Source organism: Ursus arctos, unplaced genomic scaffold (assembly GCF_023065955.2).
Source record: "Ursus arctos isolate Adak ecotype North America unplaced genomic scaffold, UrsArc2.0 scaffold_14, whole genome shotgun sequence".
Classification (NCBI taxonomy): Eukaryota; Metazoa; Chordata; class Mammalia; order Carnivora; family Ursidae; genus Ursus; species Ursus arctos.
In genome coordinates this window covers 41,508,203-41,529,361 of record NW_026622808.1, presented here as the reverse complement: position 1 = coordinate 41,529,361, position 21,159 = coordinate 41,508,203, and the positions used below count along the sequence as shown (strand labels likewise).

At 40.8% G+C, this 21,159-nt stretch overlaps 1 protein-coding gene across 8 annotated transcripts in view; it reads left to right on the top strand.

Moving 5' to 3' along the window:
• The window catches only part of FHIT (fragile histidine triad diadenosine triphosphatase), a 1,391,990-nt gene that overhangs the window by 1,214,825 nt on the left and 156,006 nt on the right, over positions 1 to 21,159 (top strand). For all 8 annotated transcript variants that reach the window (XM_026500340.3, XM_026500338.4, XM_057311857.1 and 5 more), the window contains one exon: positions 6,820 to 6,888. In XM_026500340.3, coding sequence (XP_026356125.1) covers positions 6,820 to 6,888 — 69 coding nt within the window. The remainder of the gene's footprint in view (positions 1 to 6,819; positions 6,889 to 21,159) is intronic.

The following is a 21,159-nucleotide window of genomic DNA, read 5'->3' as shown; positions in this document are numbered from 1 at the left end:
TTCTATGGTCCCCCAGTAGTAGTGTGCTTCGTGCTCTGCAGTCCTGCTTCTGCTGATTCTAAGTATTCTCCTCTGCCTCCACTGGGAGGACAGAGAAGGAAGGGCAGGAGGCGGGCTTTTGTGAAGTTCTCGAGACAGGTGGCCTGCCGATTCTCTTCATGTGCTTGTTGCCTTTTATGCATCTTTTTTGGAGAAATGCCTATTCCTACTTCGCCTGTTTTTTAGTTGGAATTTTGTCTTTTGTTACGTTGTAATCGTTCTTCCTAAGTCCTACATACTGTGCCCGATTAGACAGATGATCTGCAAAAATGGTCTTCCATTCTGTGAGTTGACTTTTCAGTTTCTTGACGGCATCTTTTGAAGCCCAGTGTTTTACATTTTGATGATGCTCACCCTCTTCCACTTTTAAGGACCCTTTTGATTACCTTGGGCCCAGGTGGATAATCCGAGATCACCCACACTCTTCCCATTATAAGGGCAACTGGTTAGCAACCTTAATCCTTCTACAGCCTACTTCTCCTTTGCCATGGAACCTGATGTATTCACAAGTTCGGGGATTAGGATGTGAGCATCCTGGAGGGGTTATTGTCTGCCTGTGATCTGCTGTGGTTTTGGTATTCCTTAGACTCAGATTTGCTGTCTGAGGTCACTCATTGATCTGAGCGAGGAGGTTCATGTGGCAGCAGCTGGCGGTTGCAGGACACTAGTCATGGAGTAGCTCTCTCCCTCTAGCCTTCCCTGCCCTTTCCTCTGCAATGATTGTTTGCCTTATAACCAGATTGCGCTGTATTCTGGCAAAGGCAAAAGATGCCAGTGTGATGGCACCGACCATCCTCGAGTGAGTATGAGGTCAAGTAGGTGTGTTCAAAAGGGAAGGAGAAGCTCCATAGCACAAAAGAGGCAGAGCCTACAAAAATGTTGGCAGGGTATTAAAACTCAGAGAGATCCCACATTTGGAGAAAAACCAAGAGATGACAGAAAGGGCTTTAAAAGCTAAAATTTGCTCAAGCACAGGCACCAGGAAAAGGTGGATCTCCTACCTGATGCAAATGACTTACATTTAACAAATGAGGGAAACGAAGACTTGCCATTGAACAACCTTGTTCATCTATACAACACTGGGCATGGCTTCCACCTGGGAAGGAGTAAGATAGAAATGGAACTCAGGAGATAACACTGCTTTAAGTGAATTGAAGTTTCTATTCAAAGGCCAGTTCTACCCCATGATCCCCCAAGGACTTGCAGATGTGATCAAAGACATGACTGAGAAATCATGGAGCTTGAGAGGGGCACCAAGGAGCCACGGCAAGGAGGTGTCCTTATATTTGGAATGGATATTTGAGAGGAGTAGGGTGGCCTCCTAAGAGATGGTGTCACAACAGACATAAGTTCGGATTCCAGAGTGTGGTCACTCTCTGCAGGAGGTTGGGTGAGTTGCTTAACCTCGTTGGGTCTATTTTGTCACCTGGAAATGATAATGCATTTATTAAGCACCTCTTGGGACTATTGGAAGGCTTCATTGAAATGGTGTAAATCATCCTAGGAATTGGCATGTAGCGAGCTTTCAATAAATGCTAACAACCATTTCTACTGTGAAAGGTAATAATAATTATAGAAACTAGTAGGCTGAGGAAACTTCAGCCAGTATTTCCCCAAAAGTGATTTCCTTCCTCCTCTGCCCGTATCACCATCGATTTCTTGCCAGGATTCCTTTTCCTTAGAAAGTTGTCTGTGCTTATTTATCTCCCTTTCTTCGCCTTCCCCTCTCTCGTAAATCCACATCAGTTTTTTTTTTAATTACAGCTTTATTGAGATATAATTCACAAACCATCAAATTCAGTCTTTTAAAGTGAACAGTTCCAAGTTTTTTCTAGAATATTCAGTATTGTCCAACCACCACGACTGTCTAATTCCAGAATATATTCGTCATCCCCAGAAGAAACCTCATTCCCACTAGCAGTGACTCCTCATTCTCCCATGGCAACTGCTAATTTGCTCTCTGTCTCTACGGATTTGCCTCTTCTGGACATTTCACGTAAATGGAATCAGACAAAATCTGGCCTTTTACGTCTGGCTTCTTTCATGTGGCATAATTCATTTAGCATCATTCTTCGACTTGGCAGTTCTTCATTCCTGTTTATGGCTGAGTCATGTTCCATTGTCTGGCTGTACCGCATCTTGTTGATGTAGTCACTCCTTGATGGGCATTTGGGTTGTTTCCCCTAGTTGGCTGTTGTGGATAATACTGCTGTAAATATTCATGTGCAAGTTTTTGTGTGGGCATATGTTTTCTTATCTCTTGGGCACATGCTTAGGAGTGGAATTCTGTGTCATATGGAAACTCTGTTGAACTTTTCGAAGAAGGGTCAAACTATTTTCCAAAGCACTGATACACTTACATCCCCACCAACAGTGTGGGAAGGCTTTAATTCTCCATATTCTTGCCAACACTTGTTATTGTCTTTTTTTTTGTATTTTTTTTTCTTTACTTGCCATTCTGTTGAATGTGAGGTGATATTTCAGTGTGGCTTTGCTTTGCATTTCACTACTCACTAATGGTATTGAATCTGTTTTCAGTTAAGTGTTGATCCCCCTGATTTCACTGAGACCAACTCAAGCTTTCAACAACATTGATGCTGATGATTATCCCTTCCTTCTTGAAATCCCTTCTCCTCTCTCAGCTTTAGCACTGACCCTCTCCTGACTTGTCTCGTTCCTCACCGTATCCTTAACTTTTTTTTCTTCCTTTTTTCTCTTCCCAAACTTCAAATGTTTAAGAGTCCCTATTCTGAATTTTTAGCTTTGCCTGCTCTGTTTTTTCCTTAATACTTATCTTCACCTGAAATTAAGTTGTATATTTATTTACTTGTGTATTTTCTGCATTGCCTATTGGAATGTAGCTTTGTGGGGGGAGGGACTTTGTCTTGTTTAGTACTGCATCCCTGGTTCCTAGAGTAGCACCTGGTTATAAATAATTTTGCATGAATAACTGTATTAGAAAAGTATAAATAGATGTTATATAAATAAGGACCCAAGATCTCCATTATTTTATTTTATTTTTTTCTGGATAAATAACTTGAACTTTATTTTTTAGGCAATAGGATGCTTATCAATACTTTAGAGATACTATGCAATGGGAGATTAGAGCTCAAGAAAGTTTTCTAGTTTCCATAAGTGCGATATTGTACAGTTGAATCCACTGACACAGAGGGAGGGATAAAGCTGGATTCTTAACCTGGGTCTATGGATCGCATGGGGGAAGTGTCTGTGAAGCTCAGAAACTGCATGTGGGGCCTCCATAACTTTCACCAACTTTTCAAAGAGTCTGGAACCCAAAAAGTTAAAGTGCCCTGCCAAAAAGAGTAAATCAGCACGTCCCTTTCTGTCCCAAGCCTGGAAGTACATACCTCCCATTTGGGGGTTAGGAGACTGGAGTGAAACTAGCCTGAATATCTCCTAATTCAGAGTTAAGAGGCAGTTCTAGTTGTAATGACATGAATGGAGAAGATCTGGACGCCAGGAGGAACCTGTCACAGTACACACTCCAGCAGAGGCAGGCCGGCTTTGGAGATCCGCGCTGTGCTAAGGGAGGTTGAAGTACCCTGCAAATCCTGCCCCGCGCTTTCTTCCCGCCTGAGATCTCCATTATTAAATAAGTTTCCTGGCAGCTAATTGAACATATTTAATTAAATGTATTTAATGTAGTTCTTGTCTGATACCTTAATATGCTCATGAGCATTGTGAAATTTCGCTTGATCATAAAAACTTTTTTGGTGTGGAATATGTCACGGCTTTTCTAAAGTATTCTAACTTAAGTAGCTAAACTGCTTGAAACCCTAGCAAAATTTAAACTACAGCAAAAAATAAACCCTGGTAAAATTTTGGGGTGCTTTATTAAGTAGAAATTTTGCTACCACTAAGTGGTGATCACCAGGCTTAATAGGAACTCATTAAGGACAGGTTATGTTAAAATATCCCCATGTGTGCTGTTCATAGCGCTTCGTTTGTTTCGTTTTGTTGAAATACCATTCGATTGGAAGACCACGGCCATGGTATTCCTTCACGACAGCGAAGTCGTGAGCGGGCTTGATCATGATTTCCTTTTTCTGAGAAGTCGAGCGGGTTGTCAGGATCTTGTGATCAGTCTGTCACTCAAGAATTTATGTCAAGATATCCGGCTGGGTTGAGGTCTATGCCCTTGGGGAGAATCACCTATATCCTGAGCTCTTTGTTGTCATCAGTGTCACAGTAAATCTCAAGTGGTTACCAATGATCAGGAATGACATTTCGAGGACTGGGTGATAACAGAGCTCATAGAGATAGCCCTGAACACTAAATGCAGGCAGGCCAGGTAAAGAAAAGGAGGCATGAGATGGGCCCGGACCCAGGAGGTTCCCCTAATATAATATTAAGTTCATAGCCAGCTCTCTTTCATTAGTGCGCAACAACAGGCACATCCTTAAAGATAAGGCACAGAGAGTGACCGGAGTGCAGGAAGCCAGGGAGCATTTAGTAATGGTAGGTCTTCCATAACCCAATAGGGCAGATAAAACAGTGAGTAACCTTGGTGCGGTGCCTCTGGTCACTTTGGGCAAGAAAGAGGTCAGGAGCCAGATGGATAGTCTAAACCAGTGACATTAGCACCACCTGTGAGTGTGTTAAAAATGCACGTTTTGGGGGCCCGGTGATCTGTGTCCACCACGCCCAGGTACATGCTCAACTTTGAGGACCACCAGTCAAAGCAAGAGAAACAAAGTGTAGCAGCAGACAAACTAGCACCACGCCCCACTCCAGGAGCTTCTTAAATCTCTTCCTTGCTACTGTGGGATCCAGTCCCTGAATGTGATCTCTACTTGGTCTGAAGATTAAATAAATGAATAAATAAATAAGAGTAAATAGCACAGTAGCTACATGTACTGAGTACTGATGATGCACTGAGCAGCATGCTGAGTGCAGGCTTAGCGGATTTGAATCCTCTTAATGACCGTGTGGGGTAGAGACTGTTGCCATCCCTGCTGCAGCTGTGGATCCAGAGATCCAGGCCCTTCTGAGGCAGGGGCCATGGCCAGTAAGTGGTCAGTCTAGGGTTTGCAGTGGGCAGTTTGCCTGCAGAGCACTGGTGTGGAATACCTGATTTTTCCCCGTACAAGGAAGATGGTGGGTGGGTGGATGGATAGAAGAAAGGAAGAAAAGAAAGAAGCAGGGCAGAAAGGAAGGAGAAAAGGAAGAAAGGAAAGGGGAAAGAAAGAGGGAAGGAGAACTGCAGGTTTGGGAAGCAAGGGTCGAGTGAAGCCTCCTTCTGAAGCGGGCTCTTTTCTTGTACTGTGGCATTTTCTGGTCTCACCTTGAAGTCAGCCAGCCTGTGTCCTTCAGCACATCCCAGCTTCAGCCCATCCTCCATTGCTTTCTCCTAAGACTGTTCCACAGGCAGTTTGCAATTTATGTTTCCTTGTTTACTTGTTCCCCTTGTCTCCCTATGCTCACACAGTCTTTGTAACTTAAGAATATGCTCGTCCCAGTTGCTGAGCAATCTATGACTGCCTTCATCCTCGACTGGAGAATTTTCTGGCAAAAATGTGTCCTTCTTTGGGGACTGTGCACTCAGGGGCTGATGTGAAGCTCCTCTGTGTTCGTTCACCTTGGACCGCCTGTTCCCTGCCTCTGTTTTAATAGCATATCATTTTCCCCCTCCTTGTGCAGCAAAGCCACGGGGACACTTAATCTCACATTCTCCAGAGGCCCTATGGAAGCTCAGAGCCTGATCTCCGTAATCAAGAAGGGGTGGGCGTGATCAGGGACTAAGTTTGATTCTTTGTCTGCCTCTCTACATTTAGGCTTTTCATTTTCACATTCCTCCCCACGGTTTGTAATAAACGCAGGAACATAGCTCAAGGGCAGGAATGAGGTTTAACTTTAGCTGACGTACAATAGAGGCTATTTGGAAAGTAAAACTTTCAAATGGCAGTTTAGCCTTGAAGAATATATTGAATTAGATATGCAGTGCGCCTTGATTCATGATCTCTGCATAATAGCATTGCTACGTCTATTACCTGGGTGCTTTCATAGACTGGAGACATGGGCTGTTTAATAGATCGGACGCACAGAAGGAGCGTTGATGCTCACGAAGAGAGTGGGGGCAAGAGCCACAAGCCCTGGGTTCCTGCGTGGACACTGCCACCTCCCGTGGGGCCTTGACCACTTCTGAGGGTAGATTCCCTCATCTGTAAAGGGGATCTCAGAGTAGAAGTTGCCTCATGGGATTATTCAAAGCAGTACATGAGATCAATGCTAAGCATGGAGCTTTCTTACCACAGTAAGTAAATGTTTAATAAAGGAGGACTATTTGTATTACTTTTAAATGATTTTTATTTGAAAACCTTGATTCTGTAACTTGGCCCACACACTTCGCTATTCTCACTTATTTGTTCTTATGCAATTCTCTGTTGGGGCCAATACTTATTTCTTGTCACTTTCAGAGTCACTGTGGTCACCTTTTTAAACCATGCTGTCACTTCAAAGCACTGGCTAACTACAGCCAAGACTGACAGCTATGAATAATTGCACGGACCCCCTAAAACATGCTGGCATTTCACTCAAATTCTCATCCATGCCCCCACATTGTTCTCTCTTGTTTTGAGCGTCTCTATTCTCCACAGATTTCAGATACAGTTACCGAAGGTGAACATCATCCTCCTCTGAAAAATAATCCAGCAGGAACCAATGTGGAATAATTGGGCTTCATGGGAGCACCACTGTCAAGTCTAGAAATATATGGGGAGATAATGACATTTCATTTTTTTCTCTCTCATTCATTTTCAGCATGTTCATGTCCACGTTCTTCCGAGGAAGGCTGGAGACTTCCACAGGAATGACAGCATCTATGATGAGGTGGGTCTGTTCTTTCTGATCTTATTGTGTGATCACGGGGGCTGTCGGTAAGATGAAATCAAGCTGATGAACCAGGTATCCCCCTGGATATATGGGCTTATGGGGGATTCCACCCAATATGACTTGGGAAGTTGTGGTAGAAGCCAAGGAGCCAAGAATGGCCATGACAGGAACCAAAGACACATGAATGATAATGATTTCCTTTTTCAAATGACATGTGGCAGAAACCAAATGTCCGTGTGATTTCCACCCTCTCATTTACCAGGACACTAAATACTGTGTGGAGATATGGCCCAGAGTCTCCATAGGAGAAAATCTATAATGCTGCTGACCAATGGAAATCAAGCCGACTCATATATTATTTTTCTAGTCAAATGCTCTATTTAATTTTAAAGACTGTAACTCAGCTTGTCTCTCCTAATGGGATGTATTCAAAGCGAAACTTTGAATTATCATCAGCAGAACCTAGTTGGCTTGAATGAACTGAGTGCCACCCATGTATCATAAACATTTTAGCAGCTAGCTGATTTCTGGATATTTCCATTCCAAAATATAAATGTGAAACCGCTTACAGAGATGAAGTAGCAAGGTGATCTGCTCTTACAGGCTCATCTACCTGAGAAACTTCAGGGGTCTTTGTGCACTCTGTGGGTAAATAGCCTACAGTGGATATGTTGGCGTAAAATATTAGACAATAATTTCAGTTTAACTACTTACTCTGGCCAGGGAAGGGCATATATGTTCCCCAAATGATCCTATGGCAGTGGTGCCCTGAGTGCTTGGTTGGAAAGAGTGTTGAGGCTGTTTCTGGATGAAACAAAGACAAATGCTGTGATTGATTAGCAGTGTCTATCGCAGGTGTCAGATAGGAAAGAGATACCAGTTTTGCCATCTTTTTGATACTACTGTTCTAACTACTTGAGAACAATGTTTAAAGCACATTTCTTTTTTTTATTTTGGTTGTCATCATGTGGCTCTACCCCTAGGATTATCTCCACCTGATTTTTATATTTGTAGGTTGGTTTTTGTTTTTTGGCTTTTTGGGGTTTTTTGTATTTGTGTGTCATTTTTTTTGTGTGTGGTTGTAGTGTTTCTTTGCAGTAACTGGGTATTAAAATGGCCACCCAGACCCTAAAAATAAAGACTGAGAGGTCATCAGTTAATAATGAGACTTACAATTAATTTTTCTGTGACTCACTGGATCCTCTGAGGTGACTGGTGATCATGCTTTTGGGACATCCCTCTCACTATATTGTGCCTCCTATGAGCCGCAATGGGCCTGTGCAGAGTGGAAATGTTCTACTTACTGGTTCCTAAGTACTGGGTTTTGGACCAATTGCTGCAAATATCCATTCCCCAGAGATCCCAACCCTAGAGATTCTGACCCAGTAGTTCGCAGGGGCACACTGGAATGAGTAACTATCGGAGCGTAAGAAAGTGCCCGGGAGATTCTGATCGTGGCTAGACATGGGAATAGTCTCTCTCCCAAATCTGTGCTTTCTGAAAGTTCTATCCTATAATATTGTAATTTGAACTCATTTTCATTAGATGTGGAATGTGACTTGGAGTTAGTAAGGGCTTAGTTCAAGTTGGAAGAAAATCAGAATTATGGAGTAATTATAAAGAGATGCATTTTTAAAAAATATGAGTACTGATCTTATTAGCATAAACTAAGGTTAATAAAATGTTGCCAAGTACAGGCTATTTTAATGAATAAATTAGCGCATGATTTATATACAAGTGAATACTGCTAAAGTGTTATTAAAAGTGCTTGAAAACACTGTTTTCTTAGGCTGAACTGTCACCTTGAAATCTTATTTATATTCCAAATGCGCTCATGACAGGAGCTGTGGGGCTACATTTCAGCCCAGTTTGAGACACGATGTCCAACACTGAGGTTGGCGGGTGGCCTTTCTCCCCTCCCTTACTCTTTTGCCCTTGTGTGCATGCTCTCCCAGCATCTCTAGCCCCATAGTTGAGGCAACGCATGTTTCTGCTTCTCCCTAGTTGGAGAAGCATCTCAGGAGATGGAATTACTATAAGAGTTCTGTGTTTTGTTTTTGTTTTTGTTTTCCAATTAACTGCTAAGTCATGCAGTATAGACAGTACCCACTAAGGGAGATTGTGGTATAAAACTATGAAGGGATTGAACTTCAGAGACAGGCAGAATTAAGTTTAAATCCAAGTGCCACCTGCTAATTTTGTGACATGGGGCAAGTCACTGAAGCCTGTGTTTTATCCTTAATAATGAAGATAACACCCTTCAAATCCCATTGTACAGAACACTTGATATACTGTACCTAAAAAGCTCATTGCGGGAATTGGTACCTACTAGGCATTATTGATAGGTAGTAGTTCTGTTCTTATTATGATTGCTAATTTTGTTTTTAAAAGAACTAGCCATTGGTGGGTAAAGGGAGAACTTAGATTTGAAGCCAGGTCATTGGATGTTTCCATTCAACATTCTTTTCAGGGGTCAGGTTTCCAATTTTCCTTCTGCCTTTCACTACTCACTCTCAGATTCGCCTTCGTCTTTGTACACAAATATACTTTTCCAGTTTCAGCATGTAATAAGATAATGTCTAGAAAGTGGTACAAGAAACAGGAAGCATTACATGGGCATTATTGGTACAAGACATAATGTACATTAGACTGAGTGGTCTTAATCAGAAATGATAGAGTGATGAGGGACAGCATTCATTATGCTTATGGGAGCATTCATTCTATATGATATATCCCTCCATGAAGTACAACAAGCAGACTTGCCTTGGAGGGTGGGGAGTAGGAACAGGGACAGCAGGAGACAGGGCTCCAGAAAATGCAATTGTGTTCGTACTGCTGCGGAAATAGAAAATGATGCCTAAAGGAGTCCGAGATTATGAATCAGCTGGGAATGTGGTGTTCTCCCTAGGCCCTGTTTCAGGAGAGAGAGTGACAAACTGGAGAAGGCTCACAGAAAGGTGACTGGGATGGTAGAGTCTGGACGCGGTGATCTGGGGAATAGTGGAAGTTGGAGATAATTTTTTCTGAAGAAGGGAAGACGGGCAGAGAGAAGGCAGTGATAGAGTCACTGTTTCTAAATATTGGCCAGCAGGTGGGAAAAGTATTAAATGATCCATGTGTCTCTGAAGGGGGAAGGGGCTTTGGGGCTAAAAGGAGCCAGATATCAGCTCCACATAACAACGGATCCAATCGATAGAACTTGCTGAACACTTACAGTGCCTTGTATGTATGTATGTGTTTGTGCGTGGTGGTGGTCAGGGGTGGGGGCTTGCCTTTCCCTGATCCGTGCAGGCACAGAGTGGATGGCCATGATTCTGCAGGAGGACTTCTAAGTCCAGTCCTTGGAGGGACCCCTTGGTTCTAGGATTCCAATCCTTACAAATCTGGCCCATTGGATCATTACCTTTATTTTTTGATTAGGCAAGTTCTGTAACAACTAGTGTGAGTTGTTGTTGTTGTAGTCAGCAGAATAACAGCATTTGGGTTACTGCCTAATAAAACAAACTTTTTTATGTAGTTCATAGAAATATAAGTGTAGCTTTCCTCTGAGTTATGGGTGACCGTGCTCTATTGATTTTTCTCGTTCACAGCCTGCTTCCTACTTTTTCTCCTGTTCACTATTGCATATTGATGGTCCATGGGCTCTGCTTGCCTCCTCATATGTATTTTATTTTGCCTGCAAAGTATTTTTAATGAGTTTGAATGCTGTTGGGCATGGCACTCATTCTTCAGGTCACTGCATCTCCCCCAACTCTGTCTCTTACCAACACTTGCATGTTTATGACACCCGTCTGGCCACTAAAGGCATTCGAGTTTGAGATCCCTGTCTATTTCATGGGCTACCCCTCTTCTCTCTACCACTCAAATGTTACTATTCCATGGGACTGTTTGTCTGGTCTACTGTGCAGGTCACTTCTCTGTAACCTCCGTTTTACCTGCTTGGTTACTCACGTATAATGCTATGGCCTTGGGTGAGTTCTTTAACTTCAGTGTATCCTGCCTACCTCTCCAGCCCCTGTTAGTTTCATCCCCTTTCACTGTCTGCTTTTGTCAAATATATTATTCTTGTTCCCACCTCAGGGCCTTGACACTGGTGTTTTCTTTGCCTATAACCTCAACTGGCTTCGTGTCTTCATCCGAATCTCAGCTCAAATGTCACCTCGAAAGGTTCTTTTCATGGATCCCCCCCACACAACCCCTCTAAGATAGCTGAGCTCTTATCTCCTCCACAATAATTCTATCATATTACCATATTTATTTCCTTCTTAATATTTACCACACCTGAAATGATTTTTTAGTTTAGTATTCAGTGCCTGTGTTCCCAGCTATACTGTAGAGACTTGGAAACAGGGACCTAATATGGCATGGATGAAGTCTCCAAGAAATACTTGTTGAATGAATGAGTACACGAGGGAATGAGGCATTGAACTACAAGAACTTGGTATTTCCTACTAGTCCTGACATAATTTAAAGGGAGAGAACATCTTGCTTTTCAGGGGGTCGATTTATTAACTTGTAGCTACATTGGGTGAGATTCTGACATGGTGATGTCAGCCATCTGAGGTTAATTTAATGGGGATTTATGGAACAGTATCTACTGGTCAGAAATGAGTGTGCACACAGTTCCAAAACATCACATGTCATATGATTACAGCAAAGTAGTCATAAGCCTTGGCTGATTGCTAAGGAAGTCTGGTAGGCACGTGTCAACGGTGAAAAGTCACTTGCCTCCCTGCGTACCTAGACTCATGTGTCTGTAACAAATGCAGATGTGGCATTTGCCGAAAGCAGGCTTGAGAGTTCTCTTTTATTTTGATCTGGATTATCATCTCCGGGGTATTCTTTATCTACTCTTCCTCCAGCTTTCTGTCCTGGATTTCTCTTTGTGCATTTTGTTCACTTATTTATCTTCCCCATTTCAGAGAATGAGTCTCCCTTCTCTCCCTCAAAACCGAGTTCACACTCCACCCTATTCAAGGCAAAATCTCTTTAAAAGCCCTTTTGGTGGTGTTTTCCATGCAGATCTTATTTGTCCATTGCTCCCAAACACTTTTTATATCCCTGTTCTTTAAACTTCCGTGAATTATACAAGGCCTTCTCTGAACTCAGTGGGCCCTCCATTATCTTGACAAGTTGATGAAGATTATGATAATGACATAAATGGGTCCTTGGTTAAAAGAGAACGTACAGCTAATGTGGGGGAGGGAAACACGCATTGCCTAATGCCATGGTACATCATCTCATTAACTCAGTAAGGCTTACCCTAGCTGTGTCCCAAATAAGCAACTCTCATAACTGTATTAGACAATTCATCAAATGTTTATGGGTGACATTGAATGGTTGTGATTGTGCACTGTATATAAAACCCATTACTGACGAAGGAAGTGACTATTACTAAAGCAAATGGGAATAGCAATCAGCAATTGGACAATTCAACCATGAATTTCATAGACAGAGCAACTGTGGGTTCAAGCATGTCATGGGAAACAATTGCTTGGCTTAACACAATGCATGAACAAAATCAATTTGCTAAAATGCAGGTCATTTGGCCCTGAGGGCTGGAGAAAACTATTATATTGCTGATAATATTTATTGTTGAACTTGGATCTCTTTCACACACCATTTGACAATAGGCTCAAAGTCCATGGGTCCCCAGTTGACTCCAAAAGGGAAGGAATGTTTCGATGAGACAGTTAATTAGCTTTTTTTTCCCTCTGGGTTCAATGATGCCTTCATACTGAGTAATGCATTTTTGACTGTTTGAGAATTTTGGAATGAAAACTTGGTTACCTCTTGTTAAGAATAAAACAGGAATTCTGTGGGTTATTCTAAATTCATGAGAACTTTCAACCTTTTCTTAAAAATTTTAATTGAGACATAGTTAACATATAATATTACATTGGTTTTAAGTGTACAACGTGGTGATTTGAAAATCATTTACATTATGAAATGCTTGCCATAGGAAATGTAATTATCATCTGTCACCATACAAAGTTATTACAATGTTTGAGAACTTCTACCTCAAAGAATCTGGATATGATATAACCAACAAATAAATATACAGTTAGTGGTAATTTAATGATCTTTGACATCAAATCTCCCTGAGCGGATCTCTGAATGCTCTTTGGCTACCTATTTTAGCGATAAGAGAATTGGGTAGACATCTGGTTTACTTTTTCCTATCTCAGATTATTACTCAGATCCTCTGTCCCTCGAAGGAGAGGAAAGTAAGCTTAGCAAAGGAGCATTGACCTGGTTAAAAATTCTTTCTGTCCATTTTTGCTAGTAGAGATAAGAATTCAGTGAGTATACAATGCAGGTTCATTAAATCTGATGGACTCTACGCATGTGAAATGTTGAGAAGCATGCAGTGTTATAATGGTGGTGATGATGGGCCAGGGGCCTCCATGAAAAATCATAAAATCATTGGATACAAAAGAAAAAACACTGAAGGAAGGCAGAGAGTGCCTGATGATGAGAAGGACAGGTATCATAGGACATACCTCAAGGCAAAGGATGCCACCTCTATGGTTCTCTTGGAGTTGGCTTCGAGAACTTCCACCCTAGGTCAGTCTTCTCAGAAAAGCTCTCCTCTCTCATTTGAATATGTTCAATTGCATATTAATGAGCAATTAGAAGCAAAAAGTTAGCCACATGTCATTCTATCCATCATACCAAAGTAAGACCACTCCATGTTTTCTGAATAAGGCTTTGTTGTCCAGGGTCCTCTCTGCCTTCCCCAGTGAATCCTGTCTCCAAACAGACATACCCCAGCAGAAGTTATTAAGATCATGCTAGGTAAGATGGCAAATGCCTGGTCTAAGAAGTCCTTATTGCTGAGATCTCTTTGTCTTAGTTGTGTTTTTAGTCACACAGTGACTGCTACAATCAAACTTCAACTAAAAATCAGTAAATGAAGATTGGACCATTTATGTATTTTTAAATTAAGTTTATATTCAAGGCTCTTGACAAAACTAAACAGTCACTTATTAAGAGTGTCCAAATATGGTCAGTAACTTTGGAGCCTGTGACCCACTAAAGAAAACTATAAATATCTCACATCAGAATTTTTTCTAAATCTAGTTTATTTGAGAGTTCTGAGAGAATAGGGATAGGAAAGGTTATTGGAGGAATAAATTATGTGCAGAAGTGGATAAGTACAGCATGAAGAAAAGAGATATGAATTAAGCATTGATCCTTTCTATCAACATAAATTATAATGGCGTTGGGGCACCTGGGTGGCTCAGTCAAGAGTCCGACTCTTGATCTCAGCTCAGGTCTTGATCTCATGGTCACAAGTTCAAGCCCAGTGTTGGGCTTCACACTCAGCATGGAGCCTACTTAAAAAAAATTATAATGACCTCAAAGAAAAAAGTCCCCAAACATTTGACTTGATCTCTGTTTTAAAGATGAATAGCAAAATAAGCAAGAATTAAGGGGGAAAGAAAGATAAAGATGAATATAATTTTAAACCCCCAAAGCCCTTGATTTTTTTTTGTGCTTTTCAATTTCAACTATCATTTTTTTAGACAAAAGAATGATATACCTAATTAAAATAATCTTTATGAATAAGTCTTATTACCTGTTAGCTTTGAGCAGCACCTATTCTTTGGATCTATCTTGTGTCACATGCCAGCAGAGGAGAGTAGGTCTCCAAGTTACATGCTTCAGAAAAGGCACATAGAGCCCTAGAAACATAGCCTGGCCTTTGGAATCCCAGCCTGGGTGCCCAAAGTGTGGCTATACTAATGTCACCATTAGGTGATATCTATCACAATGTCCCAGTCTGTACTTTACATATTGTGTGTTAGAGCAGCATTGCCCAACAGAATATAATGTGAGTTACATATGTACTTAAAAATGTTGCAGTAGCCACATTAAAACAAGTGAAAAGAAATAGGTGAAAATAATTTAATGATATATTTTAACCCCGTATAACCAAAAGATTATTATTTAATCATGTAACTAATACAAATTTTTTTTTTTTAAGAAAGAGAGAGAGTAGGAGAGAGAGAGAATCTTAAGCAGGCTCCCTGCCCAGCATGGAGCCTGACTCAGGGCTCGATCTCACAATCAAGATTGAAATCACAATTGAGATCATGACCTGAGCCAGAACCAAGAGTTGGACACTTAACCAACTGAGCCCTCCAGGTGTCCCTAATACAAAATATTATTAATGAGATATTTGCATCCTCTTTTTGTGTAAGTCCTTGAAATCCAATATGTATTTTATATTTCAAGCACATATCAATTTAGACTAGCTAGCTACATGGGGCAATTGGCTACCAAATTGAAAGTGCAATTTCAGACTTCATTAAATCCAAACAAATTCATTAGTTTTCATAAAGTGTAATTTTAATGCAAACCCCTTAATTTTTTTCACCCTGCCTTTCCATATCCAGAGGATAATAATTTATTTCTCCTGGTCCTTAAAACCATAAGATAACACAAGAGATATGTCATCAAACAGTTGAGTTAGGGCCTATCATCCTTGATCAAATGCTTTGTGGGGAAGTTTAACAATGAAATGACCTCAAAAATGACCAGGTGGATTCCTCTACACAGAGTCTACTTTCATTTTTTTAAAATTTCTTTTTCTTCTAACTTCACCAGGGATTCACAAAATAATCCATGGATTTTGGAGGACAGATGAGCCACTGTTTTGATCATTGTTTCTTTTGGACCATTGCTCCTCTATGAGTAGCATAATCAGCCATTATTCAGGTGGCTCAACTTTCTTCCAGTTTTGAAAAGAAACCCATTAAGTGTACTTTAAAAAAAAATTATTTATTTAAGTAATCTCCACCCAAAGTGGTGCACAAACTCATGAACCTAAGATCAGGAGTCACATGCTCTACCAACTGAGCCAGCTGCCCCCCATTAAATGCACTTGTATGGCAATATCAGTACTCAGGGCTGGGGCTCCAGATGCAGATTGGTTGCTTCATGCCTCAATTTCCTCATCTGTAAAGTGGGGATTATAATGGGGCTGCTGGACGAATAAAATAAATGATTACATATAAAGCCCTAAAACAATGCCTGATGCAGTGTTAATGCTTAATAAATGTTAGCTGTTATTTGTGTAATTATTAACATTATTATTACTATCATATTATTATGAGAGAGTATTGTAAAGAGTTGGTGGGAGCAAGTGAGAAGTTGGGAGCTGAAGTAGGTGACTATCCAGAAGACACCTTCTCTGGAGACCCAGGAAAATTTTCCAAATCCAAGGAACCCATCAAAGGGAAATCATACAGGTGCAGTGTCATTACCTGTGACTGTCATCATGCCTGCCTTGGACCAACAGCCTCCAGAGAAATAGCAGCTCAATAATTTGTGACCACATTAAACTTTCAAGCTTTCACAAGTGTGTGGCCCACACTGTCCAGACCTGCAAATATTCCACTGACAGAATCTCTTCCGGAAGGAAAAAACTTTGATTTACAATTTTTATTCCAAGACTTTCAAATTGCCTTACCTTACTGGCAGGCAGCTCTTTTGGAGAGTGTTATGACCCCCCTCCCCCCAGATTTAAAGGAGCCAAGTTGAGAGATGCCAGATTTTCCTTCTAATCAAGAAAATCTAGAAAAGGTTACTATACCTGCATCGGTCTAAATTCTATGCAATGGGTCAGTACGGTGGTTTATTACAATTTCTTTAATGTTGAACTTGCTATTTAAATCTCAATTTCTTTTATGTTTCCAGTATTTGAAATGAGGGGCAGGGGAGATTTGCTACCAGTAATAAATAATGGTGAATAGTAACACACAAATCTAGTTCTTAATCTTGTTTCCGAGGGAGAGGACTAATGAAAACTACTAATAGAATAAAAATATTATTGTCATTTACTGAGAGTCCACAATGGGCTGGACTCTGTGCTAGCTGCTATACATACATTTCTTGATTTTTCTTAAACCTTGCGAGGTAGATGTCATTGATACCATTCAGTCAAAGCTAAACCTCACAGCAAGTGTGTGTTTGTCTCAAGACATTCTAACTAGTTCATGACAAAGCTTGTTTATATCACAGTCCATTTGACAACAAAACCTTTGGTCTGAGACAAATATTATCCTTCATTTCCATGGAAAACTCAAAGATAGTGAGACGAGTGATTTCTCTAGACACTATGACTTCCAGTGCTAAATCTCAAACAGTTTCAAGGTCTCTGTTCAACCTTAGAGACGTTCACTCACACACACATATCCCAGATTTCCACAAAACCCATAGGTCCTGGACACACCACTGCTAATTAAGCACATAAGACTTAGAGTGTAGGAAATTGGCATTTCCCAAAGTTAGACATTTTCTCTGCTTTTCGAATATAACCCACTAGTCCCCAGCTAAATACTTTATTATAACTCCTTTTTATAGGTTTTTTTTTTTTTTTTAAACACAAGGAAGTCATCAACACACTCCCACCAAGCTGCTACAATTCCCAAGTTCATCCTTTCTGAGCTGGTTTTGTGCACTGAACCTCTTAAATATTTTTGCATGCCTTATAGTGTATTCATGTCATGATAACAAACTAAAATATTTAAAAGGAAATTGCTGCCTTTTTCTTCCTCAAAAAGAAACAGTCCTTGCTTACAACTCTCAATAGACCATAAATATCTTCTAGGCCAGCTGTACCAGTACCTGTTGGAAATCCTTCTTACATTAACAGTAACTAAGGAACTTATAGAATATTCCCTTTTCCCTGGAATGAAACCTTGCTCCTGCATCTTCTTTATCCTTTGAAAGAATTTTGGTGTTTTTTAGAAAACTCTTCAGAGATGTTAAAGAGGAATGTGCACAATTGGGTCAAATCCATGTATGAACCTTTGACTGGCTTCTCCAGTAATCTTGGCCACATCAGTTGATATGAAGCTGAGGCTGAATTTATTTTTAACAATCTGAAATAAGCAATCAAACTTGTTTTCTTAAGCCATTTTCCATCCACATGATGTGCCTACCATTTACCTTCCTTTCCTGGGGCACTGGTATATTTTCTTCACTCAGGTTTCATCTCATAATCAAGAACATGAGGAGCTTGGGGGATTTCATCTATTAGTAATCTGGTATACAGCTGAATTCAACTTATTGAAAAAACGTCAGGGACAATGTTCTCAAACGGAGAGGGAAATTATGGTGTGTTTATGACTTCAACATGCTGATAAGGTCATGTATCCAATGAAGTGCAAGGTGGGACAGTGAGTGCCTTTACCTTCAAGAATAGGAAAACTGAGGCATAGAGAAACCTAATTACTTTTTTAAGTTCATACGCACACACAGAGGGTAAGAAACAGGGGATTCATACTGCTCAGTTCTCTTTCAGTCTTTTGCCTCTGTGAACTCCCAGAAGTGTTTTAATCACCTTTGTCTGCTCTACCTCTTCACACCCAATAAATCCCACCATCAGATGGAGTATGTTCTGGAAAAAGGTTTGCTGAACTGAGTCTGTTACTCCCCCGACCCTCTGAATTCAGAGACTAGTTCTTTCATTTCTCAGCTCTGTGGCTTTTGTTTATCAGCTGCAAATCCCCCCATTCGCTGTTTGGGTACTCCCTTCCTTCCTGTCAAAATCTCCTCTCAGGAAAGAACCTGTACCTTCATTATAACAAGAGTAGTTCACATCGTTCACTTCCCTGAAATGACAAAGTATTTTACAAACTAACAAAGCCGGATGGGAAAAGAGCAGGATTTTAAAGCTGGGATATCAGGCCCTAGTCTAGAGGTACTGTGGGACTTTGTCGGGAACTCCAGAATCAAATCAGAAAGGCTAGCTCCGGACCTTGTACTCATTTCTGGAATTTTCCTGTAATTAGTTTGAAAAGTGGCCCCTGAGAGCCCCACCAGCACTCTCTAAGATAAATCAATCCAAGATAGAATAATCCTCATGCACCTTCATATTTTGGAATTGTGTCAACACCCTGCCAAGAAAATAATAGATATTTCTATCTTACTCCACTGTAGGTTCAAAAATGCTATTATCTGAATCATAGTTTCCAAATTACCTAGAGTGTGTGTCTATAAAACTTGTATAACTTACATATTCCATTTGAAAAAATCCCTACGTAGGAAATAATTTAGATGCCAAATAATAGAGGAATATATTTTAATGGTATGTATTCATATATATGGATGAGTACTTTAAAATAATTTTGATGATGTAAAATATTGAGATATAATATTGAATGAAAGTAGTGGCATGTAAATCAAGAATAGAATGGAAGCATATACTTCTGGTAATTAAAAGGTATTGTGGCTGGATAACAGAATCGTAGGTCACTCTTGTTTCTTTCTTCATACCCTTTGGCATTTCCCAAAATTTATATATTGAATGTTCAAAATTCTGTAACTTAAATAAAATATTAGGGGGTAGTTTTTTTTTAAAAGCAGACTTTGTGTTCTTTTAGACTCATTGACAAAGACCAACATTTATGGGTGGTTGGCTGGTGAATATAGTGAAAGAAAGAGACTTTAATTTTGGTGAATCCATCACGAGAGATGCTCGAATGTGACTTACCACTTGAGCTGCAATACCCAGAGAAATGGCCTGTGTGGGGTCTCCGCTTTCTGACTTGCTAGTAAAAATTACTCTTTAGGATCACATTTTCCCTGTGTTCCTACTCAGAGAGTTGCAGGAAAGAATTTATTAAATATAATGCTCTGAAGTTGCAGGCTCCCTAGTCATTTTGCCTTATCTCAGGTATCTTCTCCATCACCAAGTCATCTGCTACTATTTCCAAGGTTCCTGAGTGGTCCATATAACAGTTATTAATTTCACAATTACCAACTTGACTATACAAAAATGAAAACTCTTTAATCCTGAACTTGGGTTTAATTTGTGGCCATGAGAGCAGACCACTTCATCGGCCCAGGGCCAGGTTTTGCTCAGCCAGTTCAGGGCTGTCTCAGTGAGTTCAGGCCTATAATTCAGCCCTATTCTGGTTTACAACCTCTCAGTTCAGCATTCTGCTCTCTGGGGCCGTTGTGAACCACATGTCATGTGGAGCAGGCAGGGGTTATGTAGTCCTTGGCTATTATTTCTTTGGCATCTGGTGTCTAAATAATTTGCCTTCCCTAGTGCTTGGGTGTATCCTCAGTCCACGCCGATAACCCATCAGCAGCGCAGTCGTCCATTGAGGGTTGGTAATCATGGTCTCCTGCCTCCCTGAGGTGTCCATGGTCCTGACAAAGTCTCTGGACACAGCACATGAAGAACACTGACTCTGTGCCCTTTGCCAGCTTTTCAGCATTCTTCTCATGGGCACAGAAAAGTTTTTCTGTTCTTCCATGCTTTCCTGAGACCTGCAAGAGATTTGGGACTCCCTGGTAAACACTCATGTTGTTGATACAACACTACATCATTCTCTTTGCAGAGAAATGTTCTACCAGAGTTGTTGATGGGAAAAGCAGAGTACAGGTACAAGCTACTCTTTGATTCCCAATCCAAAGGGGAGGTTTCCAGCAAGTCACTTGTGGAAGGCAGAATGACTGCCTCTGGGGTGTCCATGCCCTAATCTCCAGAACCTGTAAATATGTTACGTGGCAAAGAATTAAAGTAGCAGATAAAATTAAAATGGCTAATAGCTGATTTTAAAAAAAGGAGATTATCCTGAATCATCCTGAGTGGACCCAATATAATCCCAAGAGTCCTTACATGTGGACAAGGGAGGCAGAAGAATCAGTGTCAAAGTGATGTAACATGAGAAAGACTCAGTTGGTCATTGCTGACCTTGAAGGTGGGCCATGAGCCAAGGAATGCAGCCTGTCTCTAGAAGCTGGAAAAGGCAAGAAAATAGATTTTTCCCCTAGGCCCTCCAGAAAAGAACGCAGACCTGCTGACCTCTTGATTTTGCCTGTTGAGACCTATTTTGGACTTCTGACTTCCAGAACTATAAGATAATAAACCTGTGTTGTTTAAAACTACTAAGTTTGAGGTGTTATAGTAGGAAGTATCAAATTAATGTACCTTCAAACCTCAGGATTCCGCCTGGGGTTTGGAAGAAGGGCAGGGGTAGAGCACATTGCCCTCGTGCGTGCTCATGAGCTTTCTCTCTCATTCTGTCTCTCTGTCACTCACTCGCTTCCTCGCCCTTAGTTCTGTCCCTTCTCCAGTTTGAAAATCTTTTTTTTTTTTTTCCAAGTCTGAGGATTGGCCGGCGGAGCTATTTAGCCTCCTTATCCCTGCATGAATCATTTCTCGCTCACACTGGGCAGTGCCTTTTGCACTCAGAAGCCATGTTGGTGAGTGCAGGAGACTACTGCTAAGCAGTAGATAGACTT